The sequence below is a fragment of the Oncorhynchus masou genome, chromosome 32 (genome assembly GCF_036934945.1).
Source record: "Oncorhynchus masou masou isolate Uvic2021 chromosome 32, UVic_Omas_1.1, whole genome shotgun sequence".
In the NCBI taxonomy this organism is placed as follows: Eukaryota; Metazoa; Chordata; class Actinopteri; order Salmoniformes; family Salmonidae; genus Oncorhynchus; species Oncorhynchus masou.
This window is the reverse complement of record NC_088243.1, coordinates 17,391,290-17,403,762: the sequence shown is the minus strand read 5'-3', so window position 1 is coordinate 17,403,762 and position 12,473 is coordinate 17,391,290. Positions and strand designations below refer to the sequence as shown.

At 44.6% G+C, this 12,473-nt stretch overlaps 1 protein-coding gene across 6 annotated transcripts in view; it reads left to right on the top strand.

Annotated features, from left to right (window-relative positions):
* Nucleotides 1–12,274, top strand: part of LOC135525643 (AT-rich interactive domain-containing protein 4A-like) — a 49,932-nt gene extending 37,658 nt beyond the window's left edge. For all 6 annotated transcript variants that reach the window (XM_064953389.1, XM_064953388.1, XM_064953390.1 and 3 more), the window contains 5 exons: nt 110–1,804; nt 6,112–6,216; nt 7,608–7,799; nt 9,786–9,932; nt 10,238–12,274. In XM_064953389.1, the coding sequence (XP_064809461.1) occupies nt 110–1,804; nt 6,112–6,216; nt 7,608–7,799; nt 9,786–9,932; nt 10,238–10,341 (2,243 nt within the window). In that variant the 3' untranslated portion in view covers nt 10,342–12,274. The remainder of the gene's footprint in view (nt 1–109; nt 1,805–6,111; nt 6,217–7,607; nt 7,800–9,785; nt 9,933–10,237) is intronic.
* Nucleotides 12,275–12,473: the final 199 nt, after the last annotated feature.

Genomic DNA, 12,473 nt, shown 5'->3' with positions numbered 1-12,473 from the left:
TGGGGAAACTGCGCCTTGGTGTTGGAAGTAATGGTTAATTTATCGATTCAAGCCAGGACTTTTGATGGATGGAAGCTAACCATTTATGTGCCCCTTCTACTTCTTTTAGATGAGTCGGGGAATTCGTCCGAAGACAGTGAGTCAGAGGATTCGCCGGAGAAGAAGCCTGCATGGGCGGAGAGAACGGACCCCGCCACGGCCCGTAAACAGGAAGAGGAGGAGGACCTGAGGGTGGAGAGAGGAAGAGCAGAGGCAGTGGCCGCCGCAGCAGCCCAGGCAGCAGCACAGGCAGCAGCACAGCTCCAGCCCCCCAGCAGCCCTAAGGAGAAGGAGCAGCAGCAAGAGGACAAACTCCCTGAGAGGGAGCCTGAGAAAGAGGAGGCTGAGGAGCAGCCCCAGACGCCTCCCATGACCCCTGAACCCGACAGACCCAAGGAGGAAGACCCCCCTAACCTGAAATTCCCCAGGCCTAAAGCATCACGTAGAAGCAATGTTAGAGAGCCCGAGAGGAACACCAACAACACTGGCTCTGAGATACCCACCACTCCCAACCACACTGAGACGGAGTCGTTCCCCAGCCCATGCCCCCTAAAGAGGCAGGATGAGCCCATGGTGGTCCTTCACTGTCTCCCTGCTGAGCACCTCCCAAGCATGCCTGACCTCCCCATCATGGACTCTGACACAGACTCCGCCCCGGAGGAGGAGATCTGCAGGGAGGAGCGAGGCGTGGCCAAGCGTAAAGCCACCGACCACAGGACGCCGGACAAGAAGGTGCGTTTAGACTGGAGGGAGGATACTGCCAGAATGGCATCGCCGGGCGCGAGGACCCATGACTCGCCGGGCGCGAGGACCCATGACTCGCCGGGCGCGAGGCCCCATGACTCGCCGGGCGCGAGGCCCCATGACTCGCCGGGCGCGAGGCCCCATGACTCGCCGGGCGCGATGCCCCATGACTCGCCGGGCGCGATGCCCCATGACTCGCCGGGCGCGATGCCCCATGACTCGCCGGGCGCGATGCCCCATGACTCGCCGGGCGCGATGCCCCATGTCTCGCCGGGCGCGATGCCCCATGTCTCGCCGGGCGCGATGCCCCATGTCTCGCCGGGCGCGATGCCCCATGTCTCGCCGGGCGCGAGGCCGCATGTCTCGCCGGGCGCGAGGCCCCATGTCTCGCCGGGCGCGAGGCCCACGACTCCAGAGCGGAGACTGGAGTCGGGGGGACTGAAAGAAGAGTGTCTGAAGCCAGCGAAGGGTAAAACCGAGCCGGAGGTTAAAACAGAGATGCCTGCCCTCACTCCGGAGGTGCGGTGTCGAGGTCCAGGAGAGGCAGGTGTTGCAGGGGGTCAGCCCAGGTCAGAGCAGCCAGACTATGGGGCAGAGGAGGAGCTGATGCCCCAGATAGGGCCTGAGGCGCTGGTCTGCCACGAGGTGGATTTGGACGACCTGGATGAGAAGGACAAGACCTCAGCAGAAGACCTCCTAATGATGATGAGCCAAGGGAAGGTCCATGCTCCTCCTCCATCCAATGCCTCCTCCCACCACCCCCAGACCCACAACAACCCTCCTCCATCATCCGGTGGAGCAGCTCCTCCACACGTCTTTTCCCCCACCTCGGCCCCTAGCCCTGATGAGTCTATAAGCACCAAGAGTGAGAGCGACGTCACCATCGAGGTTGACAGCGTAGCTGGGGAGTCTCAGGAGGGGCTCGGGGATAATGAGTCGGCCAACTCCAACTGCTTTGAAGCCAACACCAGCTCTAGCAACTCCAGCATGTCACTACAGGAGAGAGACACCAAGGACAGAGGTGGGTCACACACGGACTGGCATAGAATAGGCTATATCCATTTAGCCTTGCGTTGGGCCAGTAACCGAAAGGTCGCTGGTTCGAATTCCTAAGCCAACTAGGCAAAATCTCTGTACCCTTGAGCAAGGTATTTAACCATTTAACTGTAAGTCGCTCTGGATAAGAACGTCTGCTAAATGACTCATGTACACTACCGTTCAAAGGTTTGGGGTCACTTAGAAATGTCCTTGTTTTTGAAAGAAAGGCACATTTTTTTTGTCCATTTAAAATAACATCGAATTGATCAGAAATACAGTGTCGACATCGTTAATGTTGTAAATGACTATTGTAGCTGGAAACGGCTGATTTTTAATGGAATATCTATATAGGCCTATTATCAGCAACCATCACTCCTGTGTTCCAGTGGCACATTGTTAGCTAATCCAGGTTTATAATTTTAAAAGGTAAATTGATCATTAGAAAACCCTTTAGCACAGCTGAAAACTGTTCTGATTTAAAGAAGCAATAAAACTGGCCTTCTTTAGATGAGTTGTGTATCTGGAGCATCAGCATTTGTGGGTTCGATTACAGGCTCAAAATGGCCAGAAACAAAGCTCTTTCTTCTGAAACTCATCAGTCTATTCTTGTTCTGAGAAATGAAGGTTATTCCATGTGGGGAATTGCCAAGAAACTGAAGATCTCGTACAACGCTGTGTACTACTCAATTTACAGAACAGTGCAAACTGGCTCTAACCAGAATAGAAAGAGTGGGAGGCCCCGGTGCACAACTGAGCAAGAGGACAAGTACATTAGTGTGTAGTTTGAGAAACAGACGCCTCACAAGTCCTCAACTGGCAGCTTCATTATGTAGTACCCGCAAAACACCAGTCTCAACGTCAACAGTGAAGAGGCGATTCCGGGATGCTGGCCTTCTAGGCAGAGTTCTTCTGTCCAGTGTCTGTGTTCTTTCGCCCATCTTAATCTTTTTTAAATTTTTATTATTGGTCAGTCTGAGAAGTGGCTTTTTCTTTGCAACTCTGTCTAGAAGGCCAGCATCCTGGAGTCGCCTCTTCACTGTTGACGTTGAGACTGGTGTTTTGCCTGTACTATTTAATGAACCTGCCAGTTGAGGAATTCTGTGAAGGGAGTAGTACACAGCCTTGTATCAGATCTCCAGTTTCTTGGCAATTTCTCGCATGGAATAGCCTTAATTTCTCAGAACAAGAATAGACTGACCAGTTTCAGATAAAGTTCTTTGTTTCTGGCCATTGTGGGCCTGTAATCAAACCCACAAATGCTGATTCTCCCGATCCTCAACTAGTCTAAAGAAGGCCAGTTTTATTGCTTCTTTAATCAGACAACAATTTTCAGATAATTGCAAAAGGGTTTTTTAATGCTCAATTAGCCTTTTTAAACTGATAAACTTGGATTAGTTGACACAACATGCCATTGGAACACAGGAGTGATGGTTGCTTATAATGGGCCTCTCTACACCTGTGTAGATAATCCATAATTTCTTTATTTTTATTTATTTCACCTTTATTTAACCAGGTAGGCAAGTTGAGAACAAGTTCTCATTTACAATTGCGACCTGGCCAAGATAAAGCAAAGCAGTTCGACACACACAACGACACAGAGTTACACATGGAGTAAAACAAACATACAGTCAATAATACAGTATAAACAAGTCTATATACGATGTGAGCAAATGAGGTGAGATAAGGGAGGTAAAGGCAAAAAAAAGGCCATGGTGGCAAAGTAAATACAATATAGCAAGTAAAACACTGGAATGGTAGATTTGCAATGGAAGAAATGTGCAAAGTAGAAATAAAAAGAATGGGGTGCAAAGGAGCAAAATAAATAAATAAATTAAATACAGTAGGGAAAGAGGTAGTTGTTTGGGCTAAATTATAGGTGGGCTATGTACAGGTGCAGTAATCTGTGAGCTGCTCTGACAGTTGGTGCTTAAAGCTAGTTAAGGAGATAAGTGTTTCCAGTTTCAGAGATTTTTGTAGTTCGTTCCAGTCATTGGCAGCAGAGAACTGGAAGGAGAGGCGGCAAAAGAAAGAATTGGTTTTGGGGGTGACGAGAGAGATATACCTGCTGGAGCGTGTGCTACTGGTGGAAGATGCTATGGTGACCAGCGAGCTGAGATAAGGGGGGACTTTACCTAGCAGGGTCATGTAGATGACATGGAGGTTTGGCGACGAGTATGAAGCGAGGGCCATCCAACGAGAGCGTACAGGTCGCAATGGTGGGTAGTATATGGGGCTTTGGTGACAAAACGGATTGCACTGTGATAGACTGCATCCAATTTGTTGAGTAAGGTATTGGAGGCTATTTTGACATCGCCGAAGTCGGATTGGTAGGATGGTCAGTTTTACAAGGGTATGTTTGGCAGCATGAGTTAAGGATGCTTTGTTGCGAAATAAGAAGCCAATTCTAGATTTAACTTTGGATTGGAGATGTTTGATATGGGTCTGGAAGGAGAGTTTACAGTCTAACCAGACACCTAAGTATTTGTAGTTGTCCACGTATTCTAAGTCAGAGCCGTCCAGAGTAGTGATGTTGGACAGGCGGGCAGGTAGTGATCGGTTGAAGAGCATGCATTTAGTTTTACTTGTATTTAAGAGCAATTGGAGGCCACGGAAGGAGAGTTGTATGGCATTGAAGCTTGCCTGGAGGGTTGTTAACAGTGTCCAAAGAAGGGCCAGAAGTATACAGAATGGTGTCGTCTGCGTAGAGGTGGATCAGAGACTCACCAGCAGCAAGAGCGACCTCATTGATGTATACAGAGAAGAGTCTGTCCAAGAATTGAACCCTGTGGCACCCCCATAGAGACTGCCAGAGGTCCGGACAGCAGACCCTCCGATTTGACACACTGAACTCTATCAGAGAAGTAGTTGGTGAACCAGGCGAGGCAATCATTTGAGAAACCAAGGCTGTCAAGTCTGCCGATGAGGATGTGGTGATTGACAGAGTCGAAAGCCTTGGCCAGATCAATGAATACGGCTGCACAGTAATGTTTCTTATCGATGGCGGTTAAGATATCGTTTAGGCCCTTGAGCGTGGCTGAGGTGCACCCATGACCAGCTCTGAAACCAGATTGCATAGCAGAGAAGGTATGGTGAGATTCGAAATGGTCGGTAATCTCTTTGTGGACTTGGCTTTCGAAGACCTTAGAAAGGCATGGTAGGATAGATATAGGTCTGTAGCAGTTTGGGTCAAGAGTGTCCCCCCCTTTGAAGAGGGGGATGACCACAGCTGCTTTCCAATCTTTGTGAATCTCAGACGACACGAAAGAGGTTGAACAGGCTAGTAATAGGGGTGGCAACAATTTCGGCAGATAATTTTAGAAAGAAAGGGTCCAGATTGTCTAGCCCTGCTGATTTGTAGGGGTCCAGATTTTGCAGCTCTTTCAGAACATCAGCTGAACGGATTTGGGAGAAGGAGAAATGGGGAAGGATTGGGCGAGTTGCTGTGGGGGGTGCAGTGCTGTTGACCGGGGTAGGAGTAGCCAGGTGGAAAGCATGGCCAGCTGTAGAAAAATGCTTTTTGAAATTCTCAATTATGGTGGATTTATCAGTGGTGACAGTGTTTCCTATCTTCAGTGCAGTGGGCAGCTGGGAGGAGGTGTTCTTATTCTCCATGGACTTTACAGTGTCCCAGAACTTTTTTGAGTTAGTGTTGCAGGAAGCAAACTTCTGCTTGAAAAAGCTAGCCTTGGCTTTTCTAACTGCCTGTGTATAATGGTTTCTAGCTTCCCTGAACAGCTGCATATCACGGGGGCTGTTCGATGCTAATGCAGAACGCCATAGGATGTTTTTGTGTTGGTTAAGGGCAGTCAGGTCTGGGGAGAACCAAGGGCTATATCTGTTCCTGGTTCTAAATTTCTTGAATGGGGCATGTTTATTTAAGATGGTTAGGAAGGCATTTAAAAAAATATATCCAGGCATCCTCTACTGACGGGATGAGATCAATATCCTTCCAGGATACCCCGGCCAGGTCGATTAGAAAGGCCTATATGCCTTTTCCAGCTACAATAGTCATTAACAACATTAACAATGTTTACACTGTATTTCTGATCAATTTATTTTAATGGACAAAAATGTGCTTCCCTTTCAAAAACAAGGACATTTCTAAGTGACTCTTAGAAACTTTTGAATGGTAGTGTAAATGTAAAAATGTGTCTTGCGAACAGTTCCCTCACATGTTCGTTTTTATACATATTTTGCTCATTGCAAATAAGGTTTTAGTTGTACACTCATGGGGAAACATCTCTGTCCTCTGAAATGAAAATACTCAATGTTCTCTCTTTTTATGATTAGGTCAGAAAAGGTTGATGGACTGCAATATGAGTTGTTCTGCAAAGAAGCAGAAGCGCAACCAGAAACGGCCAAGCACTACGTCCAAAATGGAAAAGAATGGAGCAGGTAAGTCGCATGGTTTGATATAGTAATGCACCGATATTACATTTTTGGCCAATACTGATATCCAATATTTTCCTTGCCAAAGAAAATGATACCAATAACCAATATTTATAATTTAAGCATTCTAGTATAGTTATATAGTTAACACACACACACATGGACGCAGTGGTCTAAGGCACTGCATCTCCGGCGTCCTGTATCACATCCGGTCGTGATTGGGAGTCCCATAGGGCGGCACACAACTGGCCCAGCGTTGTCCAAGTTTGGCCATCATTGTAAATAAGAATTTGTTCTTAACTGACTTGTCTAGTTAAATAAAGGTTACACACACACACCACACTGTCCCTGTGTCCGTTACCATCTTGTCCAGCTGTAACTGTAACATTTCATGTAAACCCTGTTTCTTATCTGCATCGAAATAGCAGTCCTTTTACATAGCATCGAGCATGGTGGCGACACTGTAAAGAGTGCCACCGAATCGCTTGTTCACAGCCTGTGTTGCCAGTTTTGTTGAGCAGGTGTTTCAATGCCATGACAGAGGGTATCACATCTGCTGCAGACGAAGTTGATGAGCTTATTTCTCCAGTCAGTTGTTCGAATGGAGCTAGGAATGTGTTAATGTTTCCAAGTATCAAACGCCATTGAAATGGCAGCAGTGGTATGACAACCAGCACATTCATGAGCATGAAATACGACTTTCCTCAGTACGAAATCCTCGACGACCCACTGTGCTGTCAGACTCTGCATGCTTATGGGGCTGATATCGCTGGTCCAAACGTCAGTCGTGAAGCTAATAGCAGTGACGCTATTACTGTGTAACTCCAGTAGGGCAATATCTGAAAAATAGCGCACTTGGTAACACTAGTGTGTACCGGTGCTCGAAAATTCGTGAAAGCGAACATCAGCCACGACAGAGAACGGTTGATTGTCAAGGGCAATGAATCCCATTATCATGGCGTTAATTGATTTCACCTTTGCATTGTCTCGCTGAAATGTTCTTACTCTCTCAAATGACTGTTCGACTTGTTGACTGCTCGATCTACACAGCAGACGTTGTGGGTTAGGTTAGGAATGCTGAGTTGCACAAAATATTACGTGGTGTCATTACTTTATGTACCTACATAGTGTAGGTATGCACGTCAGCTTTGACATCGGTGTTGCACATCGGTGTTTAACTAGACATCGAGCCGATGTTGACATTTTTGGCTAATATCGTCAGAATCTGACATTTTCACCAATATATATCCCTAGTTTGATTCCATTAATGACAGGCCGTCGTTTGGCATCCATTCTGCCCTACTTCGACTCACCTAAAATAAACGTTAATGGTTGAATCATTCTTGACTGTAAGGTGATTTATGGGTTCAATTAAATTATTTAAAATGTGTGTCCAGAGTACAGCAGTGACAGTGAGGACCTGGCTGTTATGGACCCCTCCTGTAAGATGACTCCAGTGAAACACTCAATGTCTAAAGGAAGCCTGAAGTTGGTCTCTCCTAACAGTAAGGAGTTAGAGAAGGACAAGCACAAACACAAGCAGTCCTCCTTCCCCTCCCCTCGCACATACAAGTGGACCTTCCAGCTCAGTAAGTAGAACTTACCACTTATCACTAATCAGGGGTGTACTCACTATACAACCAAACACGGAGGGACCTACCTGAATTTATCCAATAGAAATTGTTTGTGTTAATGATTACATCCCTGTTTATCACACTGAGCTCAGGTGTTGAAGATTAGCAATAGCATCCGGTTTCCCAGACAGACGAAGCTTAGTCCTGGGAAAAAAAATCCCCTTCAATATAGATTCTCCATTGTTTTTTAACTAGGCTTAATCTGTGTCCGGGAAACCGTCCCTGGGGTTTGGATTTTAGCTTACATTCTGTGAATATTCTTAAACGTAATATTATATTTACTGTGGTAAATTAAATGGCTTCGAGAGCACGCATAGCTTTATAGCTGAATGGTCAAAGTATGTACAGTTGAAGTCTGAAGTTTACATACACTTCGGTTGTAGTAATTAACTCGTTTCTTAACAACTATAGTTCTGGCAGTTGGTAAGGACATCTACTTTGTGCATGACGCAAGTAATTTTTCCAACAATTGTTTACAGGCAGATTATTTCACTGATAATTCACTATCACAATTCCAGTGGGTCACAAGTTGACTGTGCCTTTAAACAGCTTGGAAAATTCCAGAAAATGATGTCATAGCCTATCAGAAGCTTCTAAAGCCAATTGACCTAATTTGAGTCAATTGGAGGTGTACCTGTGGATGTATTTCAAGGCCTACCTTCAAACTCGCTACCCCTTTGCTTGACATGGAAAAAAGACCTCAGAAAAAAAATAGTAGACCTCCACAAGTCTGGTTCATCCTTGGGAGCAATTTCCGAATGCCTGAAGGTACCACGTTCATCGGTACAAACAATAGAATGCAAGTATAAACACCATGGGACCACGCAGCTGTCATACCGCTCAGGAAGGAGACGCGTTCTGTCTCCTAGAGGTGAATGTACTTTAGTGCGAAAAGTGCAAATCAATCCCAGAACAACAGCAAAGGACCTTGTGAAGTTGCTGGAGGAAACCGGTACAAAAGTAACTCTATCCACAGTATAACGAGTCCTATATCATAACCTGAAAGGCTGCTCAGCAAGGACGAAGCCACTGCTCCAAAGCCGCCATAAAAAGCCACTACGGTTTGTAACTGCACATGGAGACAAAGATCGTACTTTCTGGAGCAATGTCCTCTGGTCTGATGAAACAAAAATAGAACTGTTTGGCCATAATAACCATGGTTATGTTTTGATGAAAAGGGGGAGGCTTGCAAGCACGGGGGTGGCAGTATCATGTTGTGGGGGTGCTTTGCTGCAGGAGGGACTGGTGCACTTCTCAAAATAGATGGCAACATCAGGCAGGAAAATTGTGGCTATATTGAAGCAACATCTCAAGATATCAGTCAGGAAGTTAAAGCTTGGTTGCAAATGGGTCTTCCAAATGGACAATGACCCCAAGCATACTTCCAAAGTTGTGGCAAAATGGCTTAAGGACAAAGTCAAGGTATTGGAGTGGCCATCACAAAGCCCTGACTTCAATCCTGTAGAAAATGTGTGGATTTGTGGGCAGAACTGAAAAAGTGTGTGCGAACAAGGAGGCCTACAAACCTGACTCAGTTACACCAGCTCTGTCAGGAGGAATGGTCCAAAATTCACCCAACTTATTGTGGGAAGCTTGTGGAAGGCTACCCAAAACTGTTGACCCAAGTTAAACAATTTAAAGGCAATGCTACCAAATACTAATTGAGTGTATTTAAACTTCTGACCCACTGGGAATGTGATGAAAGAAATAAAAGCTGAAATAAATAATTCTCTCTCCTATTATTCTGACATTTCACATTCATAAAACAAAGTGGAAAGACACTTTCACCTTTTCAATTTTTACTAGGATTAAATGTCAGGAATTGTGTAAAACTGAGTTTAAATGTATTTGGCTAAGGTGTATGTAAACCTTCCGACTTCAACTGTATTTGTTCAGATGGTCTCAGACGATTCCAATAAGAACCTTTGTCTCTCTGAGCAGATGAACTGGACAGCATGACAAGTGCTGAGAGGATTTCCTTCTTACAAGACAAACTACAGGATATAAGGAAGTATTACATGTCACTCAAGTCTGAAGTGGCCTCCATAGACAGGAGGCGGAAGAGGTTAAAGAAGAAAGAAAGAGAAGGTAGGATGGCTTCTCCTGTTCCATCCCAACTCAGACTCAATGTTACTCTTGTCCTCAGTCATGTTCCAGAGCAAACTGCTTGAATAGCTTTGTATTGAAATGCTTTTGTTTTTGAATGATTCCTTAATCAAATTTTGACACGCACTTCAAAGTATTAGTGTGCTTACAGCGGTCTAACCTGCTCTCTTCCCCCTCCATTGTAATGGTATGCTTTGTTTCCATAGTCTCTTTGCTCACCACAATATTGTGCAGAGTATGAAAGATGGATACCGCTGTCTAACCTGCTCTCTCCCTCTCGCTCCCAGTGTCCCACACCACAGCTTCAACATCGTCTGGTTCGTCAGACACTGGGATGAGCCCCTCCTCCGCCTCACCGACTCAGAACACTGTGGCTGTTGAGTGCAGGTGATGACACGCCTTCTCCCCCACGGTTCCCATGACGACTACCCTTTCCCACCATCCCGCTGCCTCCCTGGAGACACGGTTGTGTCCGAAATGGCACCCTATTCCCTTTAAAGTGCAAATCTTTTGACCAGAAGCCAGTGTTAAATGACCAGAGGCCCTGGTCAAAAGTAGTCCACTATATAGGGCATAGAGGTGCCATTTCAGACATACCCACGTACTGACACACCAGAGCCAGCGGCCAAAAGCACTCGACTGCCCCCTCTGTCTCCTTTCACCCCCCCATCCCCCCCCATCCCTCCTACCGCATCCCATCCACCACTTGGCCACTCCCGCTTCTTGCACTTCCCTGCCTTGTAGATATTGTGGTCCACCTACTGTAGTGTTGTCAGGAAATGGATTCTACGTGAGTTGAATGTAAAGGAAACCACAAACCCCAGATACTCCTAGCCAAACCCCTTCACTCTCCATCCCTGAACAGTCCATGGCACTTTTCTTCTTCTTACTCTGTCAGAAACAGATATAACCTCCTCTGGTTCCTCAAACGGGAGCAATCTAGATTCAGTAATGAATCAATGATGTCTATAAGCAGAACCAGACATACACAATGTATGTAATCTACAATGTAAAGGGTCCCTACCCATGTTAATAATGGTCACTTAACCACCATGTTAATAATGGTCACTTAACCACCTTGGACATTGTTTGCAAAAAGGTCAATTATGTTCGCTTGCTCCATCAGAACTGCCAAAGTACACGTGTTACAGCAGATTGCCCTATTTTGGAAAAGTGGGACAAATTCAATTGCGAAAGGGAATGTAGTTTACTGAAAACTGCAGCTGTTGTCTTCCATTTATTGCAGTGTGTCATCACAGATTAATTATGAAAACTATTTTTGGGTCTCTTTTTAAGAAAAGGAATTAAAAAATTATTATAAAAAGGTTTATTACAGTGGAACACAGGAGAACGTTTTCAGTGGACTAATTTCCTTTGCGAATGTATTGTCTTTTTATATGTAATTGCAGAGTTTTTATTTTAGTATGGAAAATTTCAAAAAGTATATATCACAACAGTGAAGTTATTTAATGAAAGATTTCTAGCCCTGAAATTTTGTGTAAAAAAGGTTTCTTGCATTGTTAAATATATTTATTCAGTCAGTGGACACATTTTAGTATTTTTTACAATATAGAGACACGAACCTTCCACAGTTTGGACAATGGGAAATTCTGATATTGAAAGAATGTTGTGTGCTCATCTAAAAGCAGACTTTGACTGTGATGTTTCAATTGGGTAGCTACTGTGCAGTACATGTTTCCCCTATTTTCAACAGGGCCCTCAACTTTCTCAACATTTTTTTTTCCCTAGATGGTTTTTGGGGAACACCATAATTTGGTGGCCTTCACTTTGTTTCTTGGTACTTGTATTTGTTATAATTTAAAACAACTATTCTTATTTCGACATGAGTTCTGACCAATAAATAAAAGTTGCTTAAGGAATATGTATGTGAAGCCCAGAGGTTTCTTATGATTGTTTTTGTATATAGATCTTCCAAAACCATGAATTTGAAAAATACATTTGACAAACTGTAAAGAATGACATTATTTTTTTATACCTCATCTTTGTACTGGTATATTAACTTTTTTTTATGTCAAGTTGGTAGAAACATTCACGCACACAGACTGACTATATACTGACCCAGTGGGTTTCAGCATTAGTCTGAAACTAACCCTACAGAAGAGTCATGGAAGCATTCAGAACATTGACATTTTTTATGCCTTATAGACTTGTGAAAAACACACAGTACTTCCTTAAAAGCTAAGTTTATCTACAGATTCCTGGATGAAGGAAAGAAGGTATTAAGATTACCTGAGCAAAGTCTTTGTATCTTAATGTAAAATAAGCAGAGCTCTTCATTTCTAATAAAGTTTTTTAATATTTCCCTTGTGAATTACTGATCATTTTAGAGGCTGACATGTGGACGGACACTCCGAGGGACATTCTGCGTCCACCTCTGTCCTAACGCTTATTGTTATTTCCCCCCGAAATTAACACCTAGTCATTCTAGGTTTTTTCTTTTTTTTCTACATTGTAGAATTACGTTTAGACAAAACTATGAAATCAAAATATAGTTTGAGATTC